Consider the following 14,339-nt stretch of genomic DNA (forward strand, 5'->3'; position numbering starts at 1 on the left):
GGAAAATGGGTGAATATCCACTTCATTCATACATTCATTTAAGAAAACGCATGTGAAATTCAAGAAGGTGTATTTAAAAGTATAAAAAAATAATATTTAAAAAAAACACACGAACATATCTTCACAGTTTGAGAACTAATAATAATTGTATACAAAAAATGTCAACAACGAAAAAAACAGTAAAAAAAACATCTGCACATCCGGTCGTCGCGCATCGGCCCATGTAGTGCCCAGCCAGCCTCATATACCTACTATCATATTATTATTCAAAAAGTAATATTTACAATAATTATCTAATTTGGGTTTCTTTTGCGGCAATTTTTTGAAACAAATGTCTATTATTAAAGCCCGAACGAAACAGAAAATACAAAAATGACTGTTACCAGTTTCTCCTTTGAGATTGAGATAACAATCCTTGGCTATGAATTCGGAGGTCGCGGGTTCAAATTACGGCGTGCGAATGTGAATTTTAATTGATAAATTTGTATAATTTCACAATATTTATTAGTTTAAAATAATACGTTAATAATTATATCGTATATTTGCGGCATGTTGAAGAATGAAAATAGGTACTTTCAGTATCGCCATGTTAAATTAATAATGCAATATTTTAAAAACTACAAAATAGTTGTTAATAGTATGAGGTTGAGATTACGATCCTTGGCTACGCATTTTGAGGTCGCGGATTCGAATTCCGGCGTGCGCAAGTAAATTTGATTTGATAAAATCGTTCCACAGCCGAGCTGTTGAACTCAAGAACCAGTGTTAAAAACGAAACGACAAGGTGCCGAAGGGATCAATGATGCTGGTTCCTCAGCGCATCTTTATAAGAAAGACAAAAAGTTAATTTTTGTCACAGATAATCTTAGCCATAATTCTGTGTGTTTTTAAGTACCTAGTTACTCATGTGCGTTCTTATGATAAAATACAGTTTTTAGTATTTTACAATTATATTTTAAAATTATACAATGATACAAAGTAATTGAACAAATATATGTTAATTCCACTCAAGCAAAAGGATGGGAAAAACTTTATCAAAAGCATATTTATTGGTGTTCACCTTGTAAACCGAGTCGAATAATAGAGATACTTACATAAATGATTCGTAGTAAAGATACATTTACAGATGGTCGCTATGGTAGAACGATGGTATAATAGTAATTTATGTGAATACATCACAAGAGTCCCGAGTGCTCCCAACCGCCTGGAGCCAGTGAGATTGCAGTGAGGGCATCCCAAATAATTGGGGTATGTTTTTATATACATTTATGTAACACCTCACAAGAGCGTCCCTGCCTGTGCAGTGTACAGACAGGGGAACTATGTCACCACCCGGTTGGGCGGCGTTGTGAGGCGGAATAAGGTAGGGGCTGCAGGAAGGGATTTGTTATTGCGGGCCTTGAAGAGGCTCGGATTATAGGATGGAGGAAAAACAGATGCCGGTAGCTCGAAATTGCTTGTTGATAAGCTAAAAGTATTGGAGAGAGGAAGGAGATGTGGAAGAGAAAGGTGGGGAAGTACCTGGTCACCAAACACGGCTAAAGCCATTTCAATCAAATTTTCAATTCTGAATGATGGTATTACACCAGGGCAATACTGAGAGTACCCTCCAATCTGGAACGTATCGCAAATATACCTTATATTATTTTTAAAGATAAATTGTGAAAAAATACAATGCCATATCTGCTTTGTTTTTTTTTTTTTTTTTTTTTATATTTACTCCACACAGGAGGCCCAGAAGAAAATAATTTCCCTCGGGGCCTATGTCATCTTTGGGGATGCTGTGTGGAGGGTCTTTTTTTGGAGAGGAAGGAGTGAACATGGGTCTTGAAGAGTCCCATGTTGTAGGAGGGAGGAAACACAGAGGCCGGCAGTTCGTTCCACAGCCGAGCTGTTGAACTTAAGAACGAATCGTAGAAGCGACCCGTTCTCATTACATTACATTACATGTTACTTTTATCTATGGGTAAAACCATCTAGGTGCCTACCTAACACAAGAGTTAAATTGTGTAACGGAACAAGGAAGATAGGCCATTAATCGTTGTTAGTTTGTGTGTAGTGTCGCCAACATCATATAACCTAACAATGCCCTGCATCTACACTCCTACATAGTCACCAAACGTACAACCCGTGCAGTATGGTCTAAGCTCGATGACAGTTGGCAAACTTCCATGCCATATCCGCTTTGTTTCTATTATCTATGGATAAAACCATCTAGGTGCCTACCTAACACAAAAGTTAAAATGTGTAACGGAACAAGGAAGATAGGCCATTGATTGTTGTTAGTTTGTGTGTAGTGTCGCCAACATCATATAACCTAACAATGCCCTGCATCTACACTCCTACATATTCACCAAACGTACAACCCGTGCAGTATGGTCTAAGCTCGATGACAGTTGGCAAACTTCCATGCCATACCCGCTTTGTTTCTATTATCTATGGATAAAACCATCTAGGTGCCTACCTAACACAAAAGTTAAAATGTGTAACGGAACAAGGAAGATAGGCCATTAATCGTTGTTAGTTTGTGTGTAGTGTCGCCAACATCATATAACCTAACAATGCCCTGCATCTACACTCCTACATAGTCACCAAACGTACAACCCGTGCAGTATGGTCTAAGCTCGATGAAAGTTGGCAAGCTTCCATGCCATATCCGCTTTGTTTCTATTATCTATGGATAAAACCATCTAGGTGCCTACCTAACACAAAAGTTAAAATGTGTAACGGAACAAGGAAGATAGGCCATTAATCGTTGTTAGTTTGTGTCTAGTGTCGCCAACATCATATAACTTAACAATACCCTGCATCTACACTCCTACATAGTCACCAAACGTACAACCCGTGCAGTATGGTCTAAGCTCGATGACAGTTGGCACGCTTCCATGCCATATCCGCTTTGTTTCTATTATCTATGGGTAAAAGTTTGTTGGTACCCATAAAAAAGCTAAAATTAACAATAAGTATTGAAAATTATTTTTTTCGAGATGGATGAAATTTTTCACTCTTTTATCTTTCGAAAAACTCAGCGAATAAGTTTCATAAAGGATTTGACTTGAAGACGAAACATTACTTTATCATAATGTACCAAATTCACAGCGCGTAAATATCTACATATTTGATATTATTATTTGTGCCATCTGGCGTCAAGAATATTAATAATTACACATTATTCCAATGGAAGTTTCCTACTTACCATAGGTCGAAAGTATGCTATATGTACACGAAACACCTCTCTGTGAAAAGCATTGTTTGAGACCACGACGGGAAATTATATATAACGCATACATTGAGGACTGTCTTCAAACTATCGTCTGTACAGAATAAAAATATGTCTTCAAAGTATGCTCTAGATGTATGTATCGATATATATTTTAAACGGTACATCATAGACGTATATAGCTGTGAGGGGGTAGTTTTTAAGGGTTGATTAAACAAAATGGCATTAAAAAAAAAGTGTATATAATGTGGCTCAAAGTATGCTTTATACAAATATATATATATATATATATATTTTTTTTTTTTTTTTTTTATTTTTAAAAAAGAAAGACAAACATTCCCGGGTCACGAATAACCCAACAATGTTTGAAAATCTCCTACTACCACCACAGAAAGCCGAAAATGTTGCTTGTGTTGTGATGGAGGACTTAGCCAGCCGAGGAATCGAACACGCGACGCTCGGGTGAGACCCAAGCGCTATGCCCACTCAACCACTGACCGGTCGTATAATATACAATGATAGATATAAATATACAAGTTAACTGAAGTCAAGCAACATAAGTTTCTTATGTTAAAGTTCATTGGAAATGACGTTTTAATATCTTAAAATTAATTTGGTGTTAAAGGAAGGGGAGAGGAAGAGGAAAATAGGAAGAGGATAGGAGATGCTCCCGATACATAACATACTCTCATATTAATAATCGATCGTACGCATTACTTCATATCGATATTTCTTTAGGTTATTGCCAAAAATGTCAATGCTGTAAAATTTTGTATTATATTGTGCACATATACGAGGAATTGGGGAATTATTTCGAATGTTTGTTCTACAAGAGGATAGATAAAATAAATCAGATTGTCAGGTTGATCTAGACGGAATATGAAGATTTATTAAATTGGTAAGTTCTGGTGAGTCCAGACCATTATTTAGGATTTTAAACAATAATGGTGATAATAATGTATATTTTTCTTTGTTGCAGGAGCAATGATAGATCCAAGCTCGTCTGAAGAAGACAGTGACGATGAGCACAAAAAACCACAGGGTAAGTAAACTAACTTTTGACTATACAGCTGTTACAACTTTATAAGTGTTTGGACTATTAAAATCGTTCAGTGGATACAGCACAGGAATCACAGATCCTTAACTTTTACGCCATTCGTACACAGATATACTTAGAAGTGACTAGAGTATTGTACGCATAGCATATGCGCTGCTCGTGAGTATCCGCCATACTATTTTGCTAGTGTTCGTACACGACGCGACGCGATGAAGTAGGTTTATCAAGTATTGTGGGGCCCCAGCCCAGAGGTGGCTCCCAAATTCAATTGTTGGGCGTGCTTGAGATTTATATAGGGTTATTTAAATTGTTTTTTCAATTTTTAATTGGCGCCCAACGTGGGGCAAAAATATTTTTGACATTTTTTTCTAAGAAAATATACCACAAATTACAAAGAACTGTAATTATTTTTTAAGTCTTCTCATTACAGACCTATGTTATCTTTGGAGAGGCTCTTTTAGAGAATTATGACCACATCTTTTGTTGTAGTTTTTTCATCTGCACAACTTTCTCCATCTTTTCGCTAAGTTCAAAGTTTGGCATTGTTGTATATCCTTGGCATTAATCATCTTCTCAGAGCTATTCATTATAAAAAGTTAGAAAGGAGTTTTCTTGAGTCAATTTCATATAATTTTAAAGAATTATTTTATTTGACAGTAACGATAATGAATGACATTAGTTTGAATTGACGGCCGGTGGCGTTTAGTGGTTCTATTGAAGTCAAATGGAAACGATTATTGATTTTATACAATAAGCTTTCAAGTATCACTCCGGGACATTCCTTATTGAATATATTATATTATTCTATCTTCATGATTGGTTTTGATGTAGCCAATACCCAGCGGTGTCATCCAATTTATGTAACAACGGGTTTATAGCTAAACTTTCTTCCAATAAAGTTTAACTCCTTAAGTTCCAAAAAAAATAAATGTCGTTTTTGAAGATAATATCTTTACATTTGTTATTCCGAAACGTTATAGGAAATTCCCTCGATTCGCAAAGTAATATATAGGTATATAAAAACACACGCATATTCGAATGAAATGTTGTGTCAAAATTTCAAAGCAATCGATGAAGAATTTTCAGAGATTTAAGATTTTGAACAAACGACCATTTTTATTTATGTACAAAACTTGGTGTTCATTATTGGGATTTTAACGTAATTCTGATATCTTGCTATTAGAGAGTTTATTTTTTCATGTTAATCTAGATAAATAAAAATGTTTTTTTGTTCAAAATCACAGACATAGGAATTAATAGACGAGAAGATAATGGCGAGGGGTAAAATCAACTGTTGAAGAACGAAGGGGGTTAAGCTGACTGTGATTCGTCAATAAATCAATCTGACAGTAAATAAGCATCTCGCATTATAATATCACCATTTAGTTCTTAAAAGTAAAATCTGCTTTTGAATGAATAGACATTTTTACATGGGAGCGCAAATTACTCGCCACGTTATGAACTAATTTGCGAAGTCCAAATTCGGCAAAGTAAATTTTTTCTGTTTGCAGAGTCGTAGTTAATTTCAGAGTATTTAGTTAAGACACTTTTACAAATGTTTCATAATTTACTTACACCAGTAAACAACGATGAGCACACTTGAGAATCGCTAAATTGTGATGTGATAGTATATGTTTCTAAAACTGATCCATATAATACGGTGTGAATAAGCTTAAAATAAAGTAAAATAATGCTTACTTATGGAATGTAATACGACAATTGGGTTTATTCTCTTTTTCACAGCTATTTTTACAAGTTTTCATATCACAAGTCAACATTTTGCCGTGTTATTTCGTAAAATGAACCGATGATGCCTCGACCATAGTTCGCACAAGAATGATGACGTCACGTTTTCAAATTTCACTTGAGGCCATACGCGAGCCCAGCCGGCTCCAATGGAACCGGTATGGGGAGTGGGGATAATACGCTTTTAATCACTTAGGGCAGGTCTACTAATATTCATATGTCTATGTTCAAAATCTTAAATCTCCGAAATTCTTCACCGATTGCTTTGAAATTTTGACACAACTTTGCATTCGAATATGCGTGTGTTTTTATATACCTATATTATATACAGGGTGTATCGGCACTAACCCGACAAACTTTAACCAGCTATTCCTTAGCACATTTGGAGTAAAAAATGCTATGGGCACTTTGCTGTCCGGTAGCATTTTTTTTCAACTAAAAACAAAAAAAATAATAAATATTCCACACTCTATCACTGTCATTGGCATTGCTTTTCGTGTTCAACAGCTGTTATAAGCAACAGAGATGTGCGAAATGGGTACCCAAAACCATTTGAAATGAAAAATGGAAATGGGTCAAAACTTTTCCATTTGAAAATGCAAAATGGTTTTTAGAAAAGCATTTCAAATGCAAAATGCAAAATACCTATTTTCAAAATGCATTGAAAATGCAAAATGGTTTCTCAGGTCAAACAATCAAAATAATTATAGAATTTTTAAACAATTTTGTCATTTAATAATGGACCTCAATGTAGAACAAACATATTACATGATGGTAAATCCAAAAACACCACGACTGCAGATTATGAAACCACAAAAAATTTGCGCGGGACTAATGTTGCCAACGTAAAAACATAGAAACTGCTATATAACATTTAATATTATAGCGTCATGGCCCCATGTTCAGTATTTTTTGTAATGATATCACTCAATTGCCAGGGCTCCTACCAGGGAGCAACTTGACAAATGTAAATTATCTCTCATAGCGAGGTTGAGGACCGACTGATATTTGGGGCTTATGAAAAAAAGATGAGTGGAGATAGTAGGGAGAATGTTGCAAAAAAGCATTTATAATGGAAAATGCATTGAGAAAAGCATTTAAAATGCAAAATGGTTTTTAGAAAAGCATTTAAAATGCAAAATGGAAAATACCTATTTTGCATTTTGCATTTCCATTTGAAATGGATTTATTTGAAATAAAGCACATCTCTGATAAGCAAGTATGTCGAAAAGCGTCTTCGCTCTTTCGCAAACACTAAATAATAATAGTTAAAAATGAGACGAATGGTGCCGTGCCATTTCGTTGTGATTGTAAAAGTGCGCCAATATAGGTACACACGTACATTATTCAACGGAATTCGAAGAAAATATTACCAGATGGGTTTACAAACTTTGACAAAGGATAAAACAGTGGTGAAAATATGAATAATACATTTTTTATTAAAAAAAAACGTTACCGGACAGCAAAGTGCACATAAGATTTTTTACTCCAAATGTGCTAAGGAATAGCTGGTTAAAGTTTTTCGGGTACGTGCCGATACACCCTGTATGAATATGTCATCTGTGATTGGTAAAAACGTACTTTTTAAAAACAGAGCTATCTGAAGGACGTAAAACGCGCTATTGTTTCTCTACCCGCACTGACTAAATGAGCCACAGCAATGCGTGGCGGAGTACAGCTAGTCATTATATAAAATTGAAGACAAAATAAGAAATACTAAATATGGTTTTGAATAATTATATTTAAATGTTATTGTTAGCATGTCAAATAGTTAAATTATTTTCAAATTACGTTAAACAAAAATACAGAAAAATTAATAAGTAGTTCTGTCACTTTCAACCATGATTGCAATCAGTTCTGTTATATTAACTTATGTTTTCTATAGTGTATGTGTTATAATTGCAGGCATGGGCCACAAGAGCCACGGGCGGCGCGCGCGGGGGCACGATGCAGGTGGAGGGGGCGCGGGCGGAGGCGCCGGGCGCGCGGCGGCGTCCCCTGGGCGGGGCTCCGTGGCCGCGGGGGCCGGCGCGGTGCTCCCTCCCCAGGCCGCCAGCAGGGCCTCGCCGGCCGCCCAGCCCCCCGCACAGCAACCCAGGGCGCAGCCTCAGCAGCTAGCGCCGCCGCCCCATCAGCCCTCGTGAGATAACATTTTCCAACTTTTCTTTACCTAACATTGTGTAATCTTACTTGACAGCGAACCTAAGCTAACCTTAATACAGGATTTTCCAATAAGAGGTGTTATTTTGATATTCAATTGTAAAAGATCAATGGTTTCGTTGCTTGTGTGGCACGTAGCGCCGTCTTGTTGAAAGTAAACGCTGTCCAGATCAATATCATCCAATTACCGCCATAAAAAATCATTAATCATCTCTCGATAGCAATCCATTCACCGTAACTGTTGATCCAGCCTCATTTTTGAAAAAGTAAGGTTCAATGACTACGCCGGACCACAAACCGCACCAAACAGTCACAGGTTGAGGATAGAGAGGCTTTTCAACAATGACTCTTGGGTTTTCCGAGCCCCAGATGCGACAATTTTGCTTGTTGGCGAAGCCACCGAGGTGGAAATGGGCCTCATCAGTCAAGATTATTTGCATTTGATTCACTCAAGTGAATTTTAATAATTTCAATGCGTTGTTGAAGCGTGTATCGTTCCATTTTTATTAATGACGTAGTTTCTACTTGTCAAATGTCAAAAAATGATAGCTTCAAAAGTAACATCTACCGAAATAGCGGGCTATTCAAAATAACACCTCTTATTGGAAAATCCTGTTTAATCTTTCACAACTTAACCTGCCCTAGTATATAATCTATCCTAGTTTAACCTGACCTAACCTTAACATAATCGCTCCTAGTTTATTTATTTATTTATTTGTTAAGACATACACAGTACAATTAGATACAATTAAATATTTTTAGTTATTACATAGTTGTAGTACCTATTACGTATGTCCATAAAATATCATTACGTAATTTCGCCTGAGATTGTTATAAAAGGAAGGAAGTGTGACTTAACTTGGCTAACTATAAGTTTAAGCTCCGAATAAGTTTTCTTTAATCTGAAAATATACCACTCACCATATGAGACCGAGGTTTTTTGTATGGAATATTTCATCAGCACAACTTCTCTATAGGTGCGTTCTGGATTCCGCTCGTATGGAAAGATATTCATAGGATTTTTGGTGCTGTTCACAGTGAACATTTTAACCCTAATGTTTCTCTTATTCGATGTTGCAATTTTATTGGGAGTTCATTGCACAAAAGCTCCGCCACTATTCAGGACTGATATATTATATCGCTTTAATTGCAAATAACCTTGCATATTTCAGTTCAGTTTATCGATAGAAAAGCAAACATACGTTTCGTGTTCAAGTTGAAGAAAGCAAAACACACATTCCGGTAATGGCTCCTCCGTTATACAAAGCCAGTGCAAGGCGCCTTAGATAATAAATAATAAATCAGAACCGACGAAAGTTTGTTGGCTCAAAGCCAGAAGGGTAGAACTGCAAATAGTGCAGTATGAATTGATATCACTCACCTGCTCTACAGAAATGTACTAAACGTGCTTCATTCCTTATTCATCTGGTTTATTTATTTGAACCTTTTCTTCTGTGATATGTTTTGTGATTTTGTTTAAAATCAGATATAGTTCAGTTACTTATTCAGAGAATATGGACATTAAAATATAGACGTAAATCTTTCGTGTCTAGGATATGCATGAACGAAGTATGCATGAAGAATGAGTTAATGATGAATGTAAGTAAGTCTAAAGTCATCGTGTTTGAAAGTGAGAGTAAATAAAACAATGTGCAATATAGTTGTGAATGGGGAATACTTGGAACAGTTTGTATGAGTTTGTGTATTTAGGAAGTATGTTCTAGAGAGATGGGAAGGCTGACAGAGATATTGAAAGAAGGGTAAATGCAGGGGAGGACTGAATGCAGTTGTCGCTAACAAAGAAATGTCTAAAGAAGCGAAACTAGCAGTACAAAATGGAGTGCTGGTACCTACCCTGATGTACGGAAGTGAGGAATGGAACTGGCATAGAAAGGATGAAAGTAGACTGAATACTGTAGAAATGAGATCCCTGAGGCGTATGTGTGGTAAAACCATGTATGATCGTGTGAGAAATGTGGAGATCCGCAAAGAGTGCAAGGCTGATGTAAGTTTAATGAGTAAGATCAAGAAAGGGACGCTTAGATGGTTTGGGCATGTAGAGGCAAGGAGTGTGTGCCAAGACAGAGTTGTTTGGCGGTCCGTCCTCTCTGCCTACTCCTGCGGAGAAATGGCGTGATGGTTAGTTAGTTAAAATCTAGTCGTCGACATTTTCCACAATAATTTTAATTACAGAATATTTTAAGTTTTACTGGAAAAACTTTTTATTTTTATAACTTTTAAGGTTATTCCCATCAGTGTACTGTATCATTGAAGAAGAAGATAATACTAATAACTTTAAACGTAACATGAAACAGAACAAGACAAACAAAAAAACACTTTTTTTTCACATATTTTGGGCAGCTATCTTTATGAATGATCACAAAGTTCTAAAGAATTTGTTTGTAACCTAGATAGTGTAACCAAGATAATTTTGTTAATTTTGAATTTGAAATATGAGATCGAAAAAAAATCGTATAATAATTAGGTCACAATAGTCGAGTGGTTAAAAACGTTGTCCCGGAAAGACCCCCGGAAAATTCTTCCAATGAAACACCGAATATTTCATTCATTGCATTTCTATAATTGCATCTCTCAAATAATTTTGAAGATTCCCAGGTCCTCGCTGACTCTTTCAGTTGCCCCCAAAAATTTTATGTCAAAATTACTTTGTTTGCCTTGTTCGAGTGCTGATAGCCTCCATTCAAAGCTGTGGAGAAACTCTGATTTAGATTCCTGGACATGTTGGCAAAGCGAATAATGTAACATGTCAGTGCGAATTTATTTTTAAAACAAGGAGCATTCAACCCTATTGTTACCCTTATAATCATAAACCACCATCCCCTATCTGACATTTCGTTCCATCCTCAAAGATAGATCCCGCAATGTTTGTGCAGAGTATTGGCACATTGCTAGTCAATCCAAGAGAGCCTGCTATGCTTCAATACAAAGGACTATTCCCTCCCTTTTCACCTTTCTTTAAATTTAAATACAGATTGTACTTTGTGTGGTTTTGAAGTAGGAACTTTGGATCACATGTTTTTTGGTTTCCCTCTCTAAACAAATATCATCTCTTCTATCAAGTCTTTTCCAAAATTGCCTCTCATCTCTTTTAAGTCTAAACTCGACTGTAATCCTTCGTATAGTTATTAAATTTGCCGATTTAAATTAAATTTATATGTAAATCAACTTCCCTCTCCATAAATTAATATGAAAACAGAAATAATTGAAAAACAAACACACACACACAACTCGGTATCATTTTTAAATATCTAATAATTTGCTTATGTGTATATCCCTGTCAGTTTCCTTTTTTGTTTCTTCTTTTTTGTTCTATTTAACCTCCCTTTTTCTATTTGTGTACTGTTTTGTATGTGAAACTTATAATTATGATTACTTTTCTATTTTGTACTGTTTCGTATGTGAAAATTATAATTTTCATGTCAAAATACCAATGTAAATTTGCACCTGTTAACTCCCACCTATGTAATTGTTTTATGATATACTTCTCCGGTGGTTCCCGGTGGGTTAAAAATGACAGGGTTAGGATTTGACACAATTGTTCAAATCCGCACTTGGGGTGTTGTCGTCGTAGTTATAAAATACCCTTTGCTCTGTAACGACCTTGCTAGGTTATTCAGTTCTACGAAATTGTCGTGAAGTTCACGGTTATCTCAAGTGCGTCCGCCTGGAGATAATCAATTGTTATTGATCTCATACCAACTTGACCCGAACCCAGATCGTCTAGTCTAGTCCAGTCCCAGTAAAACTAGAGAAAGTAACTTTGAAATGTAAAGTTTAGACCAGTCGGTGACTGAGTTGATATCGCGTTTGGGTCTTACCAGGCGTAGTGTGCTCAATTCCTCGGCTGGCTAAGTCATTCACCATAACAAAATCAACATTTTCCGCTTACTGTGGTGGTAGTAGGAGATTTCCAAATATTGTCAGGTTATTCGTAACCCAGGAAAGATTATCTTTATTTTTAAAAATTCTCGCGTGCATTAAGGACTATTTTTGGTATTTGGTAACTTGCTATAATTTCGTGATTGAAACAATAGTGACTTTTTCCAGCAACAGAGGTCCACAGCCTCTGGCTCCCTCGCCCAGCCCTTCTGCAGCCAGCCAATCAGACAAAGACAGCCAAGATCCTCAGGTAACAAACTACCAACCACTATTCACATCAAACATCTATCGAATCAATCGTACATTAACATTAAATTTACCCAGAAGACCCTGATGGAAACCAGAGATGTGCAAAATGGGTACCCAAAACCATTTGAAATGCAAAATGGAAATGGGTCATAACTTTTCCATTTGAAAATGCAAAATGCAAAATGGTTTTTAGAAAAGCATTTCAAATGCAAAATGCAAAATACCTATTTTCAAAATGCATTGAAAATGCAAAATGGTTTCTCAGGTTCAAAATAATTATTGAATTTTTAAACAACTTTGTCATTTAATAATGGACATCAATGTAGAACAACTTGTGGAATAACAAATCATACATACTGATATGTCCTGTGTAAAAAACAATTGTATTTGAGTGGAATATAATAGAATCTATTATTAACTAAATATTGTCATTTTTAATGATTTTTTCTTAAGGCCATCATCATTTGTGTAGTAACTCTCTAATGAGGGGACATCCACCAGTGAACAATAAAGAAATACAGGACAGTGAGACAATCAGACAATATAAAATGTTGTTTTCTAGTGCGCACCCATTATTTGACCATAGATTGTCACAAAAAACTCCAAGCAGGCGCACTAGAAAACCCACAGATAAAATAATACAACTTTGAGAAAACCAATATATAGTCTATATTATGTAGGTATTATGTAGCCTTAGCCATTATTAGATTTTAGAAGAACGAGCTTCTCAAAAACATCATCACTCATCTTTCTTCTATGAGGTCTCATGATTATACCTCCATTTGAAAAGAGAAATTCAACTGGTGCTGAACTCGGAAGACAAGTATTGCATTTGATGAACATGTGCCTAACAGTAGAATAAAAAATTTGCTCGGGACTAATATTGGCAACGTAAAAAATAGAAACTGCTATCTAAAATTTTATATAACAGCATCATGGCCCCGTGTTCACTATTTGAATCTGTATTTTTTTAATGGTATCTCTTAATTGCCAGGGCTCCTACCAAGTAGCAACTTGACAGACGTAAATTATCTCTCATAGCGAGGTTGAGGACCGACTGATATACGGGGCCTATGATAAAAAGATGAGTGGAGATAACAGGAAGAATGTTGCAAAAAAGCATTTAAAATGGAAAATGCATTGAGAAAAGCATTTAAAATGCAAAATGGTTTTTAGAAAAGCATTTAAAATGCAAAATGCAAAATACCCATTTTGCATTTTGCATTTCCATTTGAAATGGATTTATTTGAAATAAAGCACATCTCTGATGGAAACAACTACACTCAGGACCTGTCATCTTTGGGGCTGTTGTGTGTAGGGTATTTTTGGGGACAGGAAGTTCTAAGAAGAAAGAAGGTACGAATAGATCTGGTGATCAGTGTATCCAATAGTGACGGACGTTTGAATTTATCTCTCCTACTGCTGTAGAATTCAAGACTGCTGCAACACATCTGCCGCAAAGATTTGGACAAACCTCAATCCACGAACCCATGTTAAGTCACCAAACATAACGAACCGCTTCGGTTGATGAACTATTTCATGTGATCTATGGCAGAGACCAGTGGCGGATTAACCCTAAGGCAACGTAGGCACGTGCCTAGGGGCGCCAGTTACAAAGGGGCGCCGGCGGGCGCCCCTAGAATTAAAAAAAATATATATATATAAACTTAATTTTGTAAGTAAGTATGCACCTGCTTACACAATATAAAAGATTATTTACTTCTGTAGAGATGCAGAGCTTCCAAAGCATACTCGCCTTCTTGATTATTCCTCCATGCCTCCATCGCATGATTTTTTAATAGAAGACCGCTCGCTCGTGGATTCGTTCGCGGGCGTTGCTAGATTGCAGGGCAAAGGGCGCAGCGGGGGCAGGGGCTAAGCGGCCGGCACCGGACTTCCGAACGGATGACGGGGTGACAGTCACACTCATCACTTTCAGCTTGGATGTCGCCGGTTACGCGCGCTTCTATTGATTACGTACTCGCAGCGGTATTTGTGTGAATTAAT

At 36.4% G+C, this 14,339-nt stretch overlaps 1 protein-coding gene across 1 annotated transcript in view; it reads left to right on the forward strand.

Annotated features, from left to right (window-relative positions):
- The window catches only part of LOC149409787 (calcium-dependent secretion activator-like), a 162,583-nt gene that overhangs the window by 116,480 nt on the left and 31,764 nt on the right, over positions 1–14,339 (forward strand). Inside the window, exons 2-4 of the mRNA XM_089649068.1 lie at positions 4,200–4,262; positions 7,929–8,163; positions 12,258–12,333. Of these exons, the coding sequence (XP_089505194.1) occupies positions 4,205–4,262; positions 7,929–8,163; positions 12,258–12,333 (369 nt within the window). The 5' untranslated portion in view covers positions 4,200–4,204. The remainder of the gene's footprint in view (positions 1–4,199; positions 4,263–7,928; positions 8,164–12,257; positions 12,334–14,339) is intronic.

This window comes from Hesperophylax consimilis, chromosome 29, assembly GCF_061612785.1.
Source record: "Hesperophylax consimilis isolate HC1 chromosome 29, BYU_Hcon_1.0, whole genome shotgun sequence".
Lineage (NCBI taxonomy): Eukaryota > Metazoa > Arthropoda > Insecta > Trichoptera > Limnephilidae > Hesperophylax > Hesperophylax consimilis.